This window comes from Lipotes vexillifer, unplaced genomic scaffold (genome assembly GCF_000442215.2).
Source record: "Lipotes vexillifer unplaced genomic scaffold, Lipotes_vexillifer_v1.1 scaffold1098, whole genome shotgun sequence".
In the NCBI taxonomy this organism is placed as follows: Eukaryota; Metazoa; Chordata; class Mammalia; order Artiodactyla; family Lipotidae; genus Lipotes; species Lipotes vexillifer.
In genome coordinates, this window is record NW_006798559.1 from 673,651 (window position 1) to 690,655 (window position 17,005).

The window sequence follows — 17,005 nt, forward strand, 5'->3', positions numbered from 1 at the left end:
TGTCCAGTCCTAGTGGGCACAAGGTGGCCCTTTCTACCCACTCTGTACCAGTCTGCTTGGGCTGCCCTAACAAAATACCACAGACTGGGTGGCCTTAACAATAGAAATTTATTTTCTCATGGTTCTGGAGGCTAGACGCCAAGATCAAGGTGTCGGCAGGTTTGGTTTCTCCTGAGACCTCTCTCTTTGGCGTGCAGGTGGCCACCTTTTCACTGTCCCCACGCGGCCTCTCCTTGGTGTGGGCACAACTCTGGTGTCTCTGTGTGTCCACACTTCCTCTTCTAAGGACACCAGTCAGACTGGATTAGGGCCCAACCTAAAGGCCTCATTTTAACTTAATCACCTCTTTAAAAGTCTTGTCTCCAAATACAGCCACATTCTGAGGTACTGGGGGTTAGAGCTCCAGCATGTGAATTCTGAGGGAACACAGTTTAGCACACCTTCCATTCCTCTCCCACTCCCTCCAGATCGTGGTCACCAGCGCCCCCTCCTGGCAGAGTCCTCAGCTGTGGTGCGAGGACTCCAGGAGGAAAATGCATGCCCTCTGCCGAGGGGACGGAGAGGGGGTCCAGCTGTGGTGCCTGCCCGATGGCTCCCTTCTCCAGGTCTCCGGGTGCCCTCTTTCTCCTCGGAAGACCCACCTTCACCTCATGTTGTCTCAAGCCAGGTCCTCCTCTATCCCGTCACTCCAGAGGTTCCTTCTTGGGAGCCCGCTTTCCATCCCAATGAGCCATGGTTCTCTGGAAAACTTGACTACATCCTGGGCTTATCTCATCCCTCACCTCTCTCCGTATCTTGCACTCCGTTTACCAGTAACAGCCGTTCTTCACACAGTACTTTCTAGTTTACAAAAGCCCTCACCTAAGACTTCTCATTTTCCACCTTCACCAGGCCTCTGGCTTCTTCCATTAAAATCTCTCTCAGATTTGCCTCCTTTGTTCCTAAGGTCATCACCCTCTGGTCCCTTCTCCACCTTTCTGTGGGACTAATCTTACAAGTGTCCCTGACTCAGAAACACAGAGACCTACTGGAGAACAGACTTGAGGATATGGGGAGGGGGAAGGGTGAGGTGTGTTAGGGCAAGAGAGAGACATGGACATATATATACTAACAAACGTAAGGTAGATAGCCAGTGAGGAGCAGCCGCATGGCACAGGGATACCGGCTCGGTTCTTTGTGGCTGCCTGGAGGGGTGGGATAGGGAGGGTGGGAGGGAGGGAGACAAAGAGGGAAGAGATATGGGAACATATGTATATGTATAACTGATTCACTCTGTTATAAAGCAGAAACTAACACACCATTGTAAAGCAATTATACCCCAATAAAGATGTTAAAAAAAAAAAAAAATAGAAACCTTCAGGGTTTCTTGTTGTCCTCTTCTAAAGTCCAGTTTCTTCATGCTGATGCCTCGGCACCCAGACCCCACCTTTTCCCAGCACGGATCTGCCTCTGATATCAGAAAACCTTTTGTCCTCACCGCTGCCTCTCCACCTTTGCTAATGCTCTTCCCTTCCACTGTCTGCAGTCTCCCTCCACTCCTCCCCTGACTGAGAAAGTCCTGCTGCAGATCTCCGTCCATCTCTCCCTCCCGTTCTCCTTCAGCTCTGCGGGGAGAGCCCAGCCCTTCGGGATTCTCTGCTTGTTTGGGGGAGAGGGTCTGTGGATCTTTCCTCACCCACTGGACTGTGTGCTCTTGGAAAGCAGGGTGGGCTGGGCCCTCTGATCGCTTCTCAGCCCCTGGCCCCAGGCTGACTGGCACGGCTGGGGTTTATCACACTATCTTTGGGGTTGCCAGAGAGGGCCCCGCTTGGGAGTGTGTATGGGTGTGTGTGTGTGTGTGTGTGTGTGTGTGTGTGTGTGTTGCTGGTTGTTCTCAAGACTCCTTAAATCTGCCTCTAACCCTGACACCTGCCCCTGGGGGAAGAGAGGTCAGGAGTCAGTATTTAAAAAAATCTCTCCATGAGATTCTGACACACAATGAAGGCTGAGAACCAGTCCTGTCATTTACTGAGCTGCTCACACTTCCCTCCCCGGGGAGGAAGGAACGTTTATTGATCAATTTGTCAGGTGGTAACTTGGTTCACACCCACTCTCAGTTAACCCTCAACACCAGCCTGTGGGGTGGCGGTTTCTTCTCCTTTACTGATGAAGAAACCGAAGGTGACACAGCTCGTCAGAGTCGGGATACAGTTCTGACTCCTCGCCTGCACGGCCCTTTTCTTTCTGCCCTTTCTTCTCCCAGTTTTAGCTTTCCAGTCCCTTCCTCTCTGTTCTTGTAGTTTCCTCTGCCAGGGATCTATTCAGTGCCCCTACCCTTAATTCTATCAGAGTCTGTGAGATCCAGTGCAAAGGCTTGTGTTCACCCTCTCCCACGATCCTGGGGAGTTTGATGTGGACGGCTGCAGCAGCTGTCCTGACTGTGTTCTGTGAGGGTTGCGTCTAAGAGTTTTCAGTGGCGCACTTCTTTCTCTACGGTGCTCCTGGGTGAGGTCATGAGAGAGCATGAGGTCCCTAAAGGAGCTCCTGTTCAGGGATAAGAAGGGGCGAGGGACTCTGGGCCCAGAGCCAGGGAGATGCCCATAGTGAAGGGGTGGGTGAGGACATAACGAGGGCACTGGCTGTGGAGATACCTCCTTCGTTCTTCCCCTTCTGGGCAGCCATGTGATAATCCTTGAGGGATCTGGGCAGGCTGCTGTGGCTGTTGAAGAGCCTCTTTCTGAGCAGAGCCCTTACAGGGATACAGGAGGGAGGAAAGGGTTAAGGGCCACTTCAATTGTTCTAAATAAAGAGCATTTAAACAGTTTTCACTCCTCTTAAAACGCCGTAATCTTCAGTGACTTTCTAGGCAGTGGTGACCCGTTGTTAGGCAAGTGCAGTAATTATAAGCGGTTAAGAAAGAATCTTTTATTTTTTTTCCCCAGAGCTAGGGGATTTGGAGAGAGTACAATGAGGGTATGGGAGGGAGAAACAAAGGCGTCAAAGTGATCACTTTTCGAGATGGTTTTGAGACCCCTGCCTCCCCAGCCGGCTTGAACTTTCACATTATCTGCCTTTTGTGAGGTCCCGAGCCTTAAAGGCGGGGAAGGGCATCATGCTGGGGGACCTTCCTTCAATGCCTCTTCCTTCCTCCCCTGTTTACGGAGAAAAGACCAGAAACCCGTTGTCACAGCCTGTCTCCTCTGCCGTCCTGGCTCCGGAAGCGCCCACCCCGGAAGCTCAGGTACCGGAAGCTGGGTCTGCCGGGCCCCCACTGTTGCCGCTCCACACGCCTCTGCCCGGAAGTTCCTATCTGCCGGGCGAGGCACGAAGAAAGTTCCGGGAGGAGCGGAGGCAGCGCCTGCGGCAGTTCAGCGACGTGTGGTTCGACTGGTGGAGAGGTGAGGTGGCTGGGCCGGGCTGGGCCAGCCGCGAGCCCATCGCCCGGTCAGTCCTCACCCCGGAAGTGCGGGTGGGCGGCAGCCCAGGAATGCTTCGGGGGCGGAAGTTCAAGGCTGTGGTAGGGGGTGAGTGTCCCCACCATCACGGTGCAGACTTTCCCGTTCCTCATGGCCTGGACAGCGGTCTTATGTCCACTCTGGTGGAGGTGAATTCAGATTAAAAGTAACTGCTTCAAGCCAGGGCTGCGCCAGGACCCCATATTTATCTCTGTTAAAGAACAGATGGCGCGGGGGGCATGGGTGGGTCTGTTAAAAGTAGCATGAGGCTGGACTAAAGGTTGAGAAGAACTTGATTTCCCAGCCTTTTCTCCACCGCAGATCAGGGAGAAGCTCATAGCTTTCCGGAGCTGGAAGCACCTCTGTAGGAATGGGCTTGTTCAGCCCCTACGTTTTGCAGGGAGCATGGTGACCACAGAATGTGCACTCGGCAGAGATGCCCAGTGGGTGGATCAGAGGTAGGTAGAGGAGCCAAAGATGGGGACCCATCCTGGTTTCTGCTGGAAGAACTACACCAGAGAGGCCTGGGATCCAGGCTACAGTTCAATTTATACCAAACTTTTTGAGTTGTTCCTATGTGCCCGCTGTTGTGTTGGTGCTGTGGCTTTGGGGGTGCACCAGACCGACATTGGCCCTGCCTTCATGGAGCTCACAGTCTGGGGAGGAAGCTGGATTTTGAGTTGATTATTCACAAGGGGAGTGTAGGGGGCTGCGGGGATGTGCGTGTGTGTGTTTGTGTGTTGGACATTACTACCTAACTTAGGGTGGCGGGTGTCAGGAAGGGCCTCCTGGAGGAAGCGACCTTTTGCTTGCTGCTGAGTAGAAGCCTGACAAAGTGGAGCCCAATGAACAGAGCTTCTGAGTCTGGATCAGGAGATGCAGGCATCTGATACCTGCATAGGTGCTTAATAATAAATGTTGAATGAATGTGTAAACAACTGAACAGGGAGGGGAGGGAGTTCCCAGCAAGGGGAACAGTGCGAAAGCCTGATGTGGAGAGAGTGATCATGTTAAAGGAACCAAGATGAAGTAATTCTGGCTGGAGCCTGGGAGGTCGGTGGGAAGAGGGGTGAGGTAGGTCGTTGGTGTCCATGTGCCCCATGGTGCCTGACACGGGGAGGCTCATCAACCATCCTTCACTGATGGAGGAATACATTGACCTGTTTAGTACCTTCTCAGTCTGGGGCATTTCCTTTCAAGGTGGCCATGCAGGGATTGGGCACTTTACACCAGAGCTGAGCTGAAAGGACCAGGTGAGCCTGAGCTTGTCCTGTCTTGACCTGGGAAGGCTGCATGGTGTTCACATGAGACCCAAGCTGGGGTAGGGGAGAGAGCCAGAGACCCGGAGAGGAATCCTCCTGGCTTGGCGGTGCCTCTCTGTGTGGTCAGGGAGGAGGGTCCCTGCTTGACATTGCCCAGAGCCTGATAATTAGCAAGTCTGAGCAAACTAATTTTAATAATCCTTGAACCAAGAAGCAAATAGCTGGGGGAGAGTTGTTCAGTGTGCTAGTCTTAGTGCCTGTATCATTTGGTTTTGTTGTAGCAGTAGTCACGAGGGCCAAGACGTAGGAAATCTATTAACGTACTAAGATACATTCCTGTCTTTGGAGGAGAGAGGTGAGGAGAAGCTGTGCAGGCCTTTGGGAGCCTCGGAGTATCCAGTGGCTCTTGCTGTGCCCTGAGACTGTGTCTTTCTCTTTGCCTCCAAGTGCTGGGATCCCACAGCTCCAGGTCCCCGTTCTGGACAGGTGCATCTCTGCCGAGCTGTGGCTCCCTCTCCCTGGGCAGTCTCCCCACAGCCAGATGGTGGTCAGCAGTGCCTGCATGTCTGTCTGGACACCTGTGTTATGGGTGCTGGTGCTGGCTTTCCAAACAGACACAACCCTCCTGTAATGACCAGAGAAGCCAAGTCAAGACCTGACGCCTTGGACTTGAAGGACAGCCATTTTGTACTCCACACTCTGCTCTGGCCGTGATAGGCCCAACCCAGGAGAAGAGACTCAAAATTAAAAAGCCAGTGTTGATTCTTCTTTTCCCAAGGAATGACTTGGAGTTATCCAGCAATGCTTGGGGGAGGTGTATAGTTTTGTAACATAATGAGCTGTATGAAAATAATTAATTGTAAGAAAATTATTAAATACTTTTTCTGTGTAGATTTTTTGCCGCAGTGTGTATACCAAGCAAACAACTCTTTTTGCTCACGTGCTCTGAATAGCCCTGCTGCACTCCTGGCCCCGCTCCTGGGCCTGCCTGCAGCCATGGACCCTGCCCCGTTCCCCCTTCCTGCTGCTCTTCCCCACATCCTCTTCTGGTTCTGGATGGAGCAGAGTCAGCAGGCTGTGGAGCTTCTGTTCTGCTCCTCTCTATTCAAGGTCTGGTGACTAGTGTGGGTCCTGCACTCTGACAAGTGCTTTCATTATGCACAGTGTGTGAGGGTGTCTCACCCACCTGCTGAAGACTGGTGGATAGGTAGGCTTTGTCAGGGGTGTTGTGCAAGAAAATGGGTTTCAACCTCTCCCCCCGTCCCTGTCCTGTGTGTTACTTATTATTTATATGTCTTTGTGTTTTCCAAATAAAGTCTTATGAAGAATCTCTATATAAAATGATTAAAAATAGAATTTCCCTAGTTGAGTTTGAAAAGGGAACTTTCAGCCCTGCCCAGCTGATACCCGCCCCCCCTCCCCCTGCGGCCACCATGGTTACAGACCAGGGTCTCCCGCCTGTGGCAGAGTTTCCTTTTGGTTCTCCTGGGCCTCTGAGCAGCTCACAAAAACCCAGAGGGTCTGCCCAGGACTTGGATGGGGCCAATAAGAAGTATCTGGTTTCAGGTGCCTTGATTGCCTGGGCTTACAGCTCTGTGGCCTTCCCTTCCTTTTTCCAGAGACTTTCTTGTGGGTTCATTCTTGGTCATTTCCAGGGCCAAGAAGATACTTTGAGTCCCGCTGAGTGATGTGATGGCACTCAGGATCCATGTTCACCACCTTTGCTCCATTCTGTGCCCCCTGTATTGCAGGGGTAGGAGGGCTAAACTTTCCCTTGCTGCTCTGATCGAGAGTCTTCTAATGAGATACACTTAGTGAGATTTGGAAGGTGAAAGGGGCAGAAGACCTTTTTCTTTGGTAGTAGTGGCAGTTATGTGCAGGTTCCAGCAGACACAAGTTTGTGCAGTGGCCAGGCTCTGCATGAGGCCGGCACAGTTTCCTGCAGCTCTCTGACCTCGGATTACAGCTGCTGCGGTGCCTAATGTCAGCCCTCTGACTTCTGCAGCTGCAGCCACTCCCGTGACTTAGGAGGCACCTCTTCCCTCTGATTCCTAATAGAAGTGGTGCTCCCTGCTTCTCAGTGACTTGAGTCTGTTCTTAGCTTTGGTAGGTATGGGGATGAAGGTGGGTGGCCGGAAGGTGAAATGGGAGGGAAGGATTGCTGTGGCTGACCCTGTTCTTCCTGTAAGCAGGGGGCGTGGCTTTCTCCAGAGGCCCACATCCTAGCTGGGTGGTACCCAGTTTCTTGGCTCATATCTGGGCCAAGGAAGCAACAGACCCGGTTGGCAGGGCTGACGCAAAATGGTTTGCAAACCGCGGTGGCTGCTCCATCTCAGCACTGCTTTTGAGGTGGCAGGGGCGCCAATGCACCTGGAGGGCAACTTGGCCAGTTTTCATACAGTTTTACCCCGAAGCGGAAAATTCCTCTGCACTTGAGCAGGAGCGACCTGCACTATCGTGAAAGACCGCAGGCTCTTCTCAGGATTGTAATCCAGCCCCACAGCATGGGGGAATGGCACCATGGGCCCAGATCTCATGTGTTGGGCCCTGAGCCTTAATCTGGTCTAGACGTGGAAGAACCTAGGGCCACGAGACTGACGTGTACAGTGGGCCTTTCACATTAGCGTGAAGAGGAAGGAAGCCCATGTGGATGGGGAAGTGCTGAGGTCTGACTCGCCGCCCCCCCCCCCCCCCCCCCCGCCTCAGGGAGCAAACAAGGGAACCTGTTAACTTGTTTTCACTCCCTCCTGCTGCAGCAGGAGTCCCAATAAAGCCTTGCCTGAATTCCTTGTCTGGTCTCTTATCAATTTCTATTGATTAAAGAGTCCAAGAACCCAGGTCAGTAACAGTTCTGCTTTAAGTTTCTGTGACTGTCCACAGCACACAAATCTCAGGATCAGCCTGAATTATCAAGAATCTGCATTACTACAAATAGGGACTTGTTTTAAGAAGAAATTATTAGACCGAAAGCCCAGTGTCTTTGGTATATTGGGAGGGAGCTTATCAGCCATAAATGTTCTCTGCTGCAAAGGATAGAAAATTCAACCCCCAGTGCCTGAAAGAGAAGGACATGTATTATTTGTTTCAGAGGCTCCCAAACTTTCTTGGTTCATGGTGTTCCTTGGACAAAAGGAATACCTAATAGTTGTATTTATTAGTTAGGTCCAAAAAAACACTTAGTCTTTATGGCCTAACTACCTAGTGGCCATTTAAGAAAATACACGTACATTGAAAGGAAAAATATCTTATTTCTGTTTTATTTCATTCTTAAATAACTATAATTAAATAACTCAATTTAATTGCATTCTTAGTAACTTTCATTTTTAAATACTACAGTTGCTTACCGTGGGATAGGTATGCCTTTGGGGCAGTGCACAGGTTCTCAGGCCTTGGAGTCAGATTGGACACTGCCACTCTCACTTCCTTTTCCACACTGATTTTCATGCAGCACTTGTTTTTCTTAATTATTATTATTAATATGGCAACACCCATAAAACCATGTTTGCAAAGATATGTTGTAATTGAAAGGAATGTAGGGCCATCTAATAGAAAACTGTGAACTACCTTGAGCTAGTAATTCACACCCTGTCTGACAGATATTGAGCATCAATTTATTTCCCTTGAAAATTTAAAATATCTCACAGCCACTTTATGAATTCACTCTCTCTGGGGTGCTCTCTGGGAAGTGCATGTTTATTTAACAAGAAGTCTGGAGTAGCTGGTCTTGGGGTTGTCTGGGACCTTGGTGGTGTCATCAAGGATCCACACTTCTGGCAAGTTGCAACTTATGATCTCAAGGTGGCTGCCATGGCACCAACATCACATTTTTTCCACAACAGTGCGTCAAAGAACCACCTTGATTAAGCAAAGATAGACGTGTTGAGGCCCCAAAGTAGGGCAGGGCAACAGCAATGGGAATGGTCCAGCTAAACATGACAAATGTCTGGTCAGCAAATGTCACAGCCATGGCATTACTGCCAAGGACGTCTGAAATGCTCAGAATGTCCCTGGCACAATTTAACAAGGCCCATGACAATGATGGCAATGAGTGCCAGGACCATGACATAAGTGAACATGTCCTGCACATGTGTGCAGCCATCAATATGAGAAAGGAGGATAGAGTGGTTTGCCAGGATAAGATGCAACCTGCTTTTATACTCCATTTGGGCCTGACAGGTGCCGACAGATGCAGATATATCTTAAAATGTTTCTGTGCAAACAAAGATAAAAACTAGAGGCTTTGGTCATGTCAACCAGACCTGGGATTGGAAGGCTGAAAAGTTTTCCAGTCAAACAGTTTCTTAGGAAGACATCATTTCCCTAGTGTACTAGTTATTCTGGTGGTTTGGGAGACCAGTGCATTGCATATACCCCAAAAAAAAAAAAAAAAAAAAAAAAAAAAGTACATGTCCCTACAAAAACTTGTAAATACCATTATTAATTTAAAAAATACCTTTGAACACTCTTTTAGATTTGTCATAGGAGTGGGAGGTCATGTGACACGAATGTCTATTTTAGTTCTGTACATTACCCTTAGAAAACACCCTGTAACTGAATATTTTATTAGAAAAATAAATATCATCAGTATCTATATTCTCCATTCAAATGAGAAAGATTTTTTAGTTCTTTCTTCCTGGCTCCCCTCCTGTATTTCTGTCATCTGGAAATTTAGTTCCAAGTTATTATAAATTCATTTTTATGGTCAAACTATTAAAGATTTAACCGTGTGTGTGTGTGTGTGTGTGTGTGTGTGTGTGTGTGTGTGTGTGGGGTGTTTTAAATAGAGGATCAGTGGTGAGTAATTTAGAGCCTTTGTATGTCCAAGACGGTCTTCATTACAACTTTTCGCTCAGATGATAATTTGGTTGCACTTGCAATTCTGGTTCAAAGTTGTTTTTCCTCAGCCATTTGAAGTTTCTCTATTTTTATATGCACTGTGGATAACGAGACGTGTCTGAAGCCAAGCTGATTCTCATTTTCTGGAATTTTAGTTCCAGTATATTAATGCATTTTATCTCTTTGAGAATTTTCTTTATTTCTGATGATCTTAGGTGTCACTCTGATATATCTAAGTTTCTTTTAAAATTTGTTTATTTGTTCGTTGTATATTTTAAAAAATTACCCCTACCACTTTGTGAGGTCTCTCAATCTGAGGACTCAACTGTTTCTTTAGTTCTGGGAAATTATCAGCCAGTTTTTCAAATATTACTGCTCTTCCATTCTCCCTCCTTTCTCCTTCCAGATTGCCTACTAGATAAATGTTGGTGATTTTAACTCCTTCCACAGTGTCACTTAAAAAAATTGCATTGTGCTGTCTTTTTGAGGGATTTCCTCAGTGCATTCTCTTGTCTCACTCTCTAGCTGTCTGCATTCAATTCTTCAGCTTATCTGTTGATATGGCTTTCTTTTTATCTGGTTCCTTTTTTTCAGGGCTGTATCTCAGTTTCAGGTCTACTAAGATTTCTCTTTTTGTAGCCTGGCATTCCACTTATTTGTTTTAAAATCTCTTTTCTACGCTGAGTCTCAGTGGATTTGGTCAGAGATAGATGTGTCTACTCAGTCCATCATTTTTCAATTAGAAGGCACTGCTCAATAAACTACTTTCTGGGACTTCCCTGGTGGCGCAGTGGTTTAGAATTCACCGTCCAATGAAGGGGATGCGGTTTCGATCCCCGGTCCGGGAACTAGATCCCACGTGCATGCCGCAAATAGGAGCCCGCTGGCCGCAACTAAGACCCGGCACAACCAAAATAAATAAAATAAATAAATAAACAAATAAATAAATTGAAAGACACACACACAAAATATTTTCTACCCATTAGACTAATAGAAGCAAGCATTGGCTTTATAATATTAACCTACACTCAGCATTAAAACAAATAGAATTTACAACATTTATAAATTTGTGTGTTATAAGTGGTCTTATTTTAAGCCTGGCTAATTGGCCCAAGATCACCCTTTGTACATTACAGTTCAGCATTTGGACTTTGATGATTGTAGTTTGCTTTCGGTCATTATACTGATCTTAGAACATCCTCACCTGTGGTTGAGAGTGTTCCTGCCCGGGCCCCTGTCTTATAAAGTGGGGAGTGGTAGAGTGTTGGGTTTGGCTCATAATTTTGTTGAGGTTCAAAATGCACCACAGGCAGCATTGGATTCATCTGTCCGGGCAGTGCGTCTTCTATCACCATCTCCTTATTGTCCCATCGAGAAGCATCCATGAACATCCCATGGACAAGAACACCATCCTCAGGAGAGGGCAACTGAAAGACACGCAGAAGTTCATAGGTGAGAAGAGGAGGAGGGGTCAGTTTTGTGGGCCACCTCCTAGTTTTACATCCTCACCCAATTCTAAGAACCAATCCAGAGATTCTCTTATCACTCACGTTTTGGAGAGGAGAATGCCAAGGCTCCAAATGGTGAAATAATTTGCTTTTCAGTTTGTCACCAAATCTCATACTTTTCACACTCCCCACAGGCTGTCCGCTAGGGGGTACCCCTGGGAAACCCACTGATGGGCTTCAGACTCTGATATCATGACATTAGGATTTCCCCCTTCTCATGGGAAGTGGATGGACAAGAGGGCTGTGATTATCATCTGTTATTTTTAGCAAGGCTTTTCAAAGATCTGGGTGCCATTCCAGAAGATAGGTTATATATTGGCAATAATATTTGCAGAGTGCCTGTGGAAAGTTTTTTAAGGGAAGTTTTGCAGGAAGCGGGACTTCCCTGGTGGGACAGTGGTTAAGAATCTGCCTGCCAATGCAGGGGACATGGGCTCGATTCCTGCTCCGGGAAGATCCCACAAGCCTCGGAGCAACTAAGCCCGCGTGCCACAACTACTGAGCCCGTGTGCCACAAGTACTGAAGCCCGCGTGCCTAGAGCCCATGCTCCACAACAAGAGAAGCCACCACTATGAGAAGCACACGCACTGCAATGAAGAGTAGCCCCTGTTAGCCACAACTAGAGAAAGCCTGCACGCAGCAACTTAGACCCGATGCAGCCAAAAATAAATAAATTTAAAAAAAAAAACAAAAAAAAATTATGCAGGAGAAAGAGAGACAGAGACAGAGAGACCCTGTCCCTTTAATGTCCTGTGATTAGATGTCACCACTGTTGTACAATTTCTTCCAGTTGTGGGCTTCTGTGTATCCTTCCTCAAACATTGAGTGAACTTGGCCAGTTCTGGGGCCCTAGACCTTTGGATAACTGGAGCTTCACACCTGCAGGCAGAGGACCAAGCTGTGTGGTCATAAGTGATGTGTTTTATAGTAAATAAAAGGATGGTAAGCGCTTTTTGGGTGGACTTTACTACCTAGCGTCCTGTAGTTTGTCCCTTGCGTGCAGCGAGGTAGAGCAAGGCCTTCCTGTTTTGGGGGCTGCTCTATATGCTTGTGCAGGTTTGCCTGAGTAGAGGCTGAAACCATCCTGCTATCCACTTGCCAAGCTGTGTGTAGGAGCCATCTGCACACACACAGAGCGAGTGCCTTTTCCTAAATGGCACAAAGGCGGCAATGGGCTGACAGTGGCCCTGCTGTTTGTAACCGAACTCAAGTCATCCAACAGTCTCCTGCTGTGTCTTGCAGACGTTTGCTGGGAGGACCAGGAGATGGGCTGACTCTACAGTTTGCAGTCTCCACAGAAGGCAGGCGGCATTCCCAGGCATCACTGTGGTTCACTGCACATGACCCACGTGGAGATGTGTGTAGACTGGGGCAGGCTGGAGGGACAGAGGCCCCGGTGGTCACTGTAAACATCTGTCCGTCAGAGTCAGTTTATGTGACAGATGGAGCATGCCTGGCACAGAGCAGGGCCAGCATCTAGGACGGACTGGATGAGGGCTTTTATGTGGGTGTTGTCCTGCCCTTCTGCAGCCTCAATTAGTCCTGACCTGGGCCTGCGATGCTCTCCTGGCTAAGAACGGTCTCAAAATAACAAGGAGTGCATCTTTCAGTTGATTTCCCCCTACTTTTGCATGCAAATACTTTAGCATCAAAAAAATTTTGATGCTAAAACAAATTCCCTTAAAGACATAAGCTCTTTCATTGTCATTTTAAGATACAGGCAATTAAGAGGCATGGGGTATTACAGCATTTCATAGAGTAATTTTTCAGATTCAGAGTAAACACTAGATCAAGCAGATCTGAGTGGGTGGATACTGATTAAGTTACCCAGGAACAATTCCTACTAATACCATGATACTTTAAGGAAGGTTTAGTAAAAGCCACTTACCCCATCTACACTGACCGGCTAGTGAACACATTCTTGGCAAAAGCAATCTGGAGCAGATCTTTGATTTCACAGCGCACATAGAAAATTACATTAATAAGGCCCACTGGGGTGGACAGGTGCTTTGAAGCAGAGGTTTCCCTGCCCCATCAATATCTCAGCACGTTGAAAGTGGGCAGCTCAGATTGGCAGTGGTGGCTCTCACCCCGGCTATATACTGGAATTGCCAGGGGAGCTTTAAAATATAATGATGACTGATATAATTGGGGTGATTTTGACGTAATTGGGTGTGGACTGAGCATCAGGATGTTTTTAAAGCTCCACAGGTGATTCTAACCTGCAGCTGAGGTTGAGATATTCTAGAGCAGGGGTTCTGAAACTCAAGTGGGCTAAGAACCCCCTGCAGGACTTGTTAAAATATAGATTTCTGGGTCCCAGCCCAGTTTCTGATTCAGTCTGGAATGGGTCCTTGGAATTTACATTTCTTTTTCTTTTTTAAATTGAAGTATAGTTGATTTACAAAGTTGTGTTAGTTTCAGGTGTACAGCAGTGATTCAGTTAACATATATATGTCTATCTCTCTCTCTCTCTCTCTCTCTCTCTCTCTCTCTCTATATATATATATATATATATATATATATATATATATACACGTATATACTTTTTCAGATTCTTTTCCCTTATAGGTTGTTACAAAATATTTAGTATAGTTCCCTGTGCTATACAGTAGGTCCTTGTTGGTTATCTATTTTATATATAGTAGTGTGTATATGTTAATCCCAACCTCCTAATTTATCCCTCCCCCCTTCCCCCTTTGGTAACCATAAGTTTGCTTTTTACATCTGTGGGTCTATTTCTGTTTTGTAAATAAGTTCTTTTTTTTTTTTTTTTTTTTTTTTTTTTTTGTTGGCCTTGTTCTCAGCGGCCATGGCTCACGGGGCCCAGCCGCTCCGCGGCATGTGGGATCTTCCCGGACTGGGGCACGAACCCGTGTCCCCTGCGTCGGCAGGCAGGCTCTCAACCACTGCGCCACTAGGGAAGCCCAATAAGTTCATTTTTAATAAGTGCCCAGGTGATGCTGATGCTGCTGGTCTGCAGACCACATTTTGAGAACCTCTGCTCTAGAGGGAGTAAACCGTGTAAGCAAAGAGTCTGAACTGCTTCCTTAGTATTGATACATTCCTATTGGTTATGTGATGTAGTTACAGTTATATGATATATGAAGTTAGCATATCAATTCTGCTAGGAGGCAGCTGACTGAACGAGGCAGATAAGTTTAGCTTATGATAACAGTTATGTATTGTGGGCTCACTATGTGCTGGTCACATGACACCTGAAGTTTCAATTACTCTGCCCTACAGCTCTGAGGTTGGTGGCATGAGTCCCATTTTGCAGATGTGAACACTGAGGTGCAGACATGTTAGTAATTGCTCTTGCAGACACAACTGGGGAGGGAGAAAGTCAGAATTTACTCAGGCCTGCCCAGTGCTGAAACTCTGGTTTTTAACCTCTTGCCACATTGCCTCCGCACGAATGAGAAAGTTACTGTAGGTATATAGAGTATTGCTGTAAAATATATTTTTACAGGTCAGACTAATTTAGGCAGTTCTCATCCTGTCACTGCTAGTTGGGGAGCTTGTCTTGGGGTTGTGAGTCCCACCCTGCCCTGTCCCACTCCTGCAAATGGAAAGTGGGGGGGTGGGGCAGGGGAGATTGCCTGAGATACTGGATGACAGTGGGACAGAAGCTGCTGTGCTGTAACAACTGTCAGGGGGACCATACCTCCATGTCCATGGGCAGTTCTTGTCCAAACTGCACTGTCTTGGCAGCGTCTATAACTGTGGCTTGATCCCGATAGATAGGAATCATGTTGTACTTGAAACTCAGCTCATCTATAGGCAAATTATATTTCCGAGCATGATTTTGAAGAGTCCCTGTAAATATGTAAGCCAGAAACCTGGATTACTGTTGCCCAAACATGGCCCCCACTGGCCTCAACCAGGATGCTCTAGCGTTAGAGAGCTTCCTCTCCATCCAGAGGACCCAACCATTAACATCTTACTCTGAATTAGTTGGGAGGGGTGGAACAAAAGCATGTGCGAATTTTGGTCCCGGTTGGGAAGAGAGGGGAGGCCAAGTCTAAAGTGCACCGCTCTGCCAATGAGAGAGACAAGCCCGTGAGGGAGTTTCAGAGCCCAATCTCCCCAACTTTAGCATCTTGCTTAGCTTGTCTTGTATGGGCTGTCTATAGGCCATTTAGAAGGGACTCAGGATGAGACAGATGAAGGGCTGGGCTCATTAGCATCTAGGAGCCCAGAGACCTTGGTCCCCTCTGGGGTCCTGGGCAGAATCCCTGAGGGCCACGGGAGGGACAGTAAGAGTATTTTTTGGAGGGAAGGACGCTGCTCAGAGGTGGGGCCAGAGAAGGTGGAGAGCAGGTAGTGCCCTTGAGCATGGGTTACGTGGGGACTTGGGGTAGCTGTGTGCATTCACAGGGCAGCAGCATTTGCACTGGTAACCTGAGAGGAGTGGGCATTAGGTTTGCTATTTCTGCCATCCTTTCCCCACCCCAGCAAGCGAGGAAGAGCAGGGCCTTGTTCGGCTGCCTTATAATCAACAACCCCTTGGTTAGGCCACCAGCAGCCATGCCGTTTTCAAAGTTCCTAGAAACCTGGCACAACTCATCACACATAATGATCGTTCCTATGGGATTTTTCTAGGGAAAGCACTGGTACCTGTTAGAAATCCTTGAGGAAAGAAGAAACCAGAGATCCAGAAGGACTTAGGCTGTCCTCTTTTGAGCCACAGCTGAAGGAGAAACATTACACCATAATGTACTTTTTTTTTTTTTTTTTTGAGATAGAATTTGTCTTTTAAATCAAAGTCGTATTTTGGAGGGTGTCCAGGAGGCAGAATCTAAACCGGTCCTGAGTTATCACCAGCCCCATTCTTACTGCCTGCCCTGTCCCCCTTCCTCACCCACCAGGCTGACCATAAACCCAGAACCTGGTTATTACAGAAGTTCTAGAAGGGGGAGAGGACGGCAAGGTCACACCTGACCGTTTGGACCCATGTCAGATTGGTTCTGTACCTCATGGTGAGGTCTCATGAACTAGATCTGAAACTCCAAGGATAGCCTGGAATTAAAATGGACTGTGGGGATAAGGGTCTAGGGCAAACTATACTATAATCAGCATAAGACTTTCAAACTGATGCTATTCTGGAAGTTTCTGTTTCTTTGGGTTCAGATGATCCCTCGATGGTTGTTAATATTTCAGTTAGTGAGGGCTTCCTAAGAACTTTAGGGCCAATCGTGTCATCAAATTCATCAGACCCCAAAGAAGTGAATTTTCTTACGTCCACAAATGCAGTCCTCAGAATAAGGTCTTTGACCCACGATCCTAGTGGCTTCAGGGATGGGTAGGCTGTGTTGGACCACAGAGAGGGAACCTGGTTGTTGAGGAAACTGTTATACACTTTTTCCATTTCTTCAGACATCACCACCAATCCAGCAATGGCTTTGTTGAGCGTATCTAGAGAGGTCTGAAAGAATAAAAAGGGGTTGGTGCCCTTCACAGATGTAATTATCAGGTGGGAATGAAACTTGTTCATGGTAGCAGGTGTTGCCTTACGCTCAAGGACCTGCTTGCTGGGTTCCATCCTCCCTGTAAACTATGTGCTGGACCAGACGCTCCAATCTTCCATGCATTTTTTCCCATGTGACCAGAGGGGTGTAAGACCCGGTAGTGGAGGTGATTCAGGCATAATAGCAGGATCCAGTGAAGTGAAGAAGGGAAGGTGGAGAGATGGCCCCCAAGTATGTTGAGAAAAGCCATCATCCAGCTCTCGTCCAGGCCAAAGGAAGAATGGGCCTGATGGTTAGTGATTTGGGAACCATGGACAGGGGGATGAGGACGTGGGAAGTACCTCTAACTCTGCCCAGGGGGAGCCTGCGGCCCCAGGAGTTATAGCAGAAAGGGGAGATTCTTAGATGAGACCAATCTTTCAGCTGATTCCAGAGAGCCTCCTTATACTGGAAACACCTTTTTTTTTTTTTTTTTTTTTGGTGCGCACGGCTA

General features: G+C 47.6%; 2 protein-coding genes across 2 annotated transcripts in view; one reads left to right on the forward strand and one right to left on the reverse strand.

Annotated features, from left to right (window-relative positions):
* The window catches only part of TRABD2A (TraB domain containing 2A), a 60,546-nt gene extending 55,219 nt beyond the window's left edge, over positions 1–5,327 (forward strand). Inside the window, 2 exon segments of the mRNA XM_007470600.1 lie at positions 3,144–3,369; positions 5,144–5,327. Of these exon segments, the coding sequence (XP_007470662.1) occupies positions 3,144–3,369; positions 5,144–5,327 (410 nt within the window).
* Positions 5,328–5,632: 305 nt separating this feature from the next.
* Positions 5,633–17,005, reverse strand: part of DNAH6 (dynein axonemal heavy chain 6) — a 302,264-nt gene continuing 290,891 nt past the window's right edge. Inside the window, 5 exon segments of the mRNA XM_007470601.1 lie at positions 5,633–5,748; positions 10,737–10,959; positions 14,709–14,860; positions 15,662–15,734; positions 16,284–16,469. Of these exon segments, the coding sequence (XP_007470663.1) occupies positions 5,633–5,748; positions 10,737–10,959; positions 14,709–14,860; positions 15,662–15,734; positions 16,284–16,469 (750 nt within the window).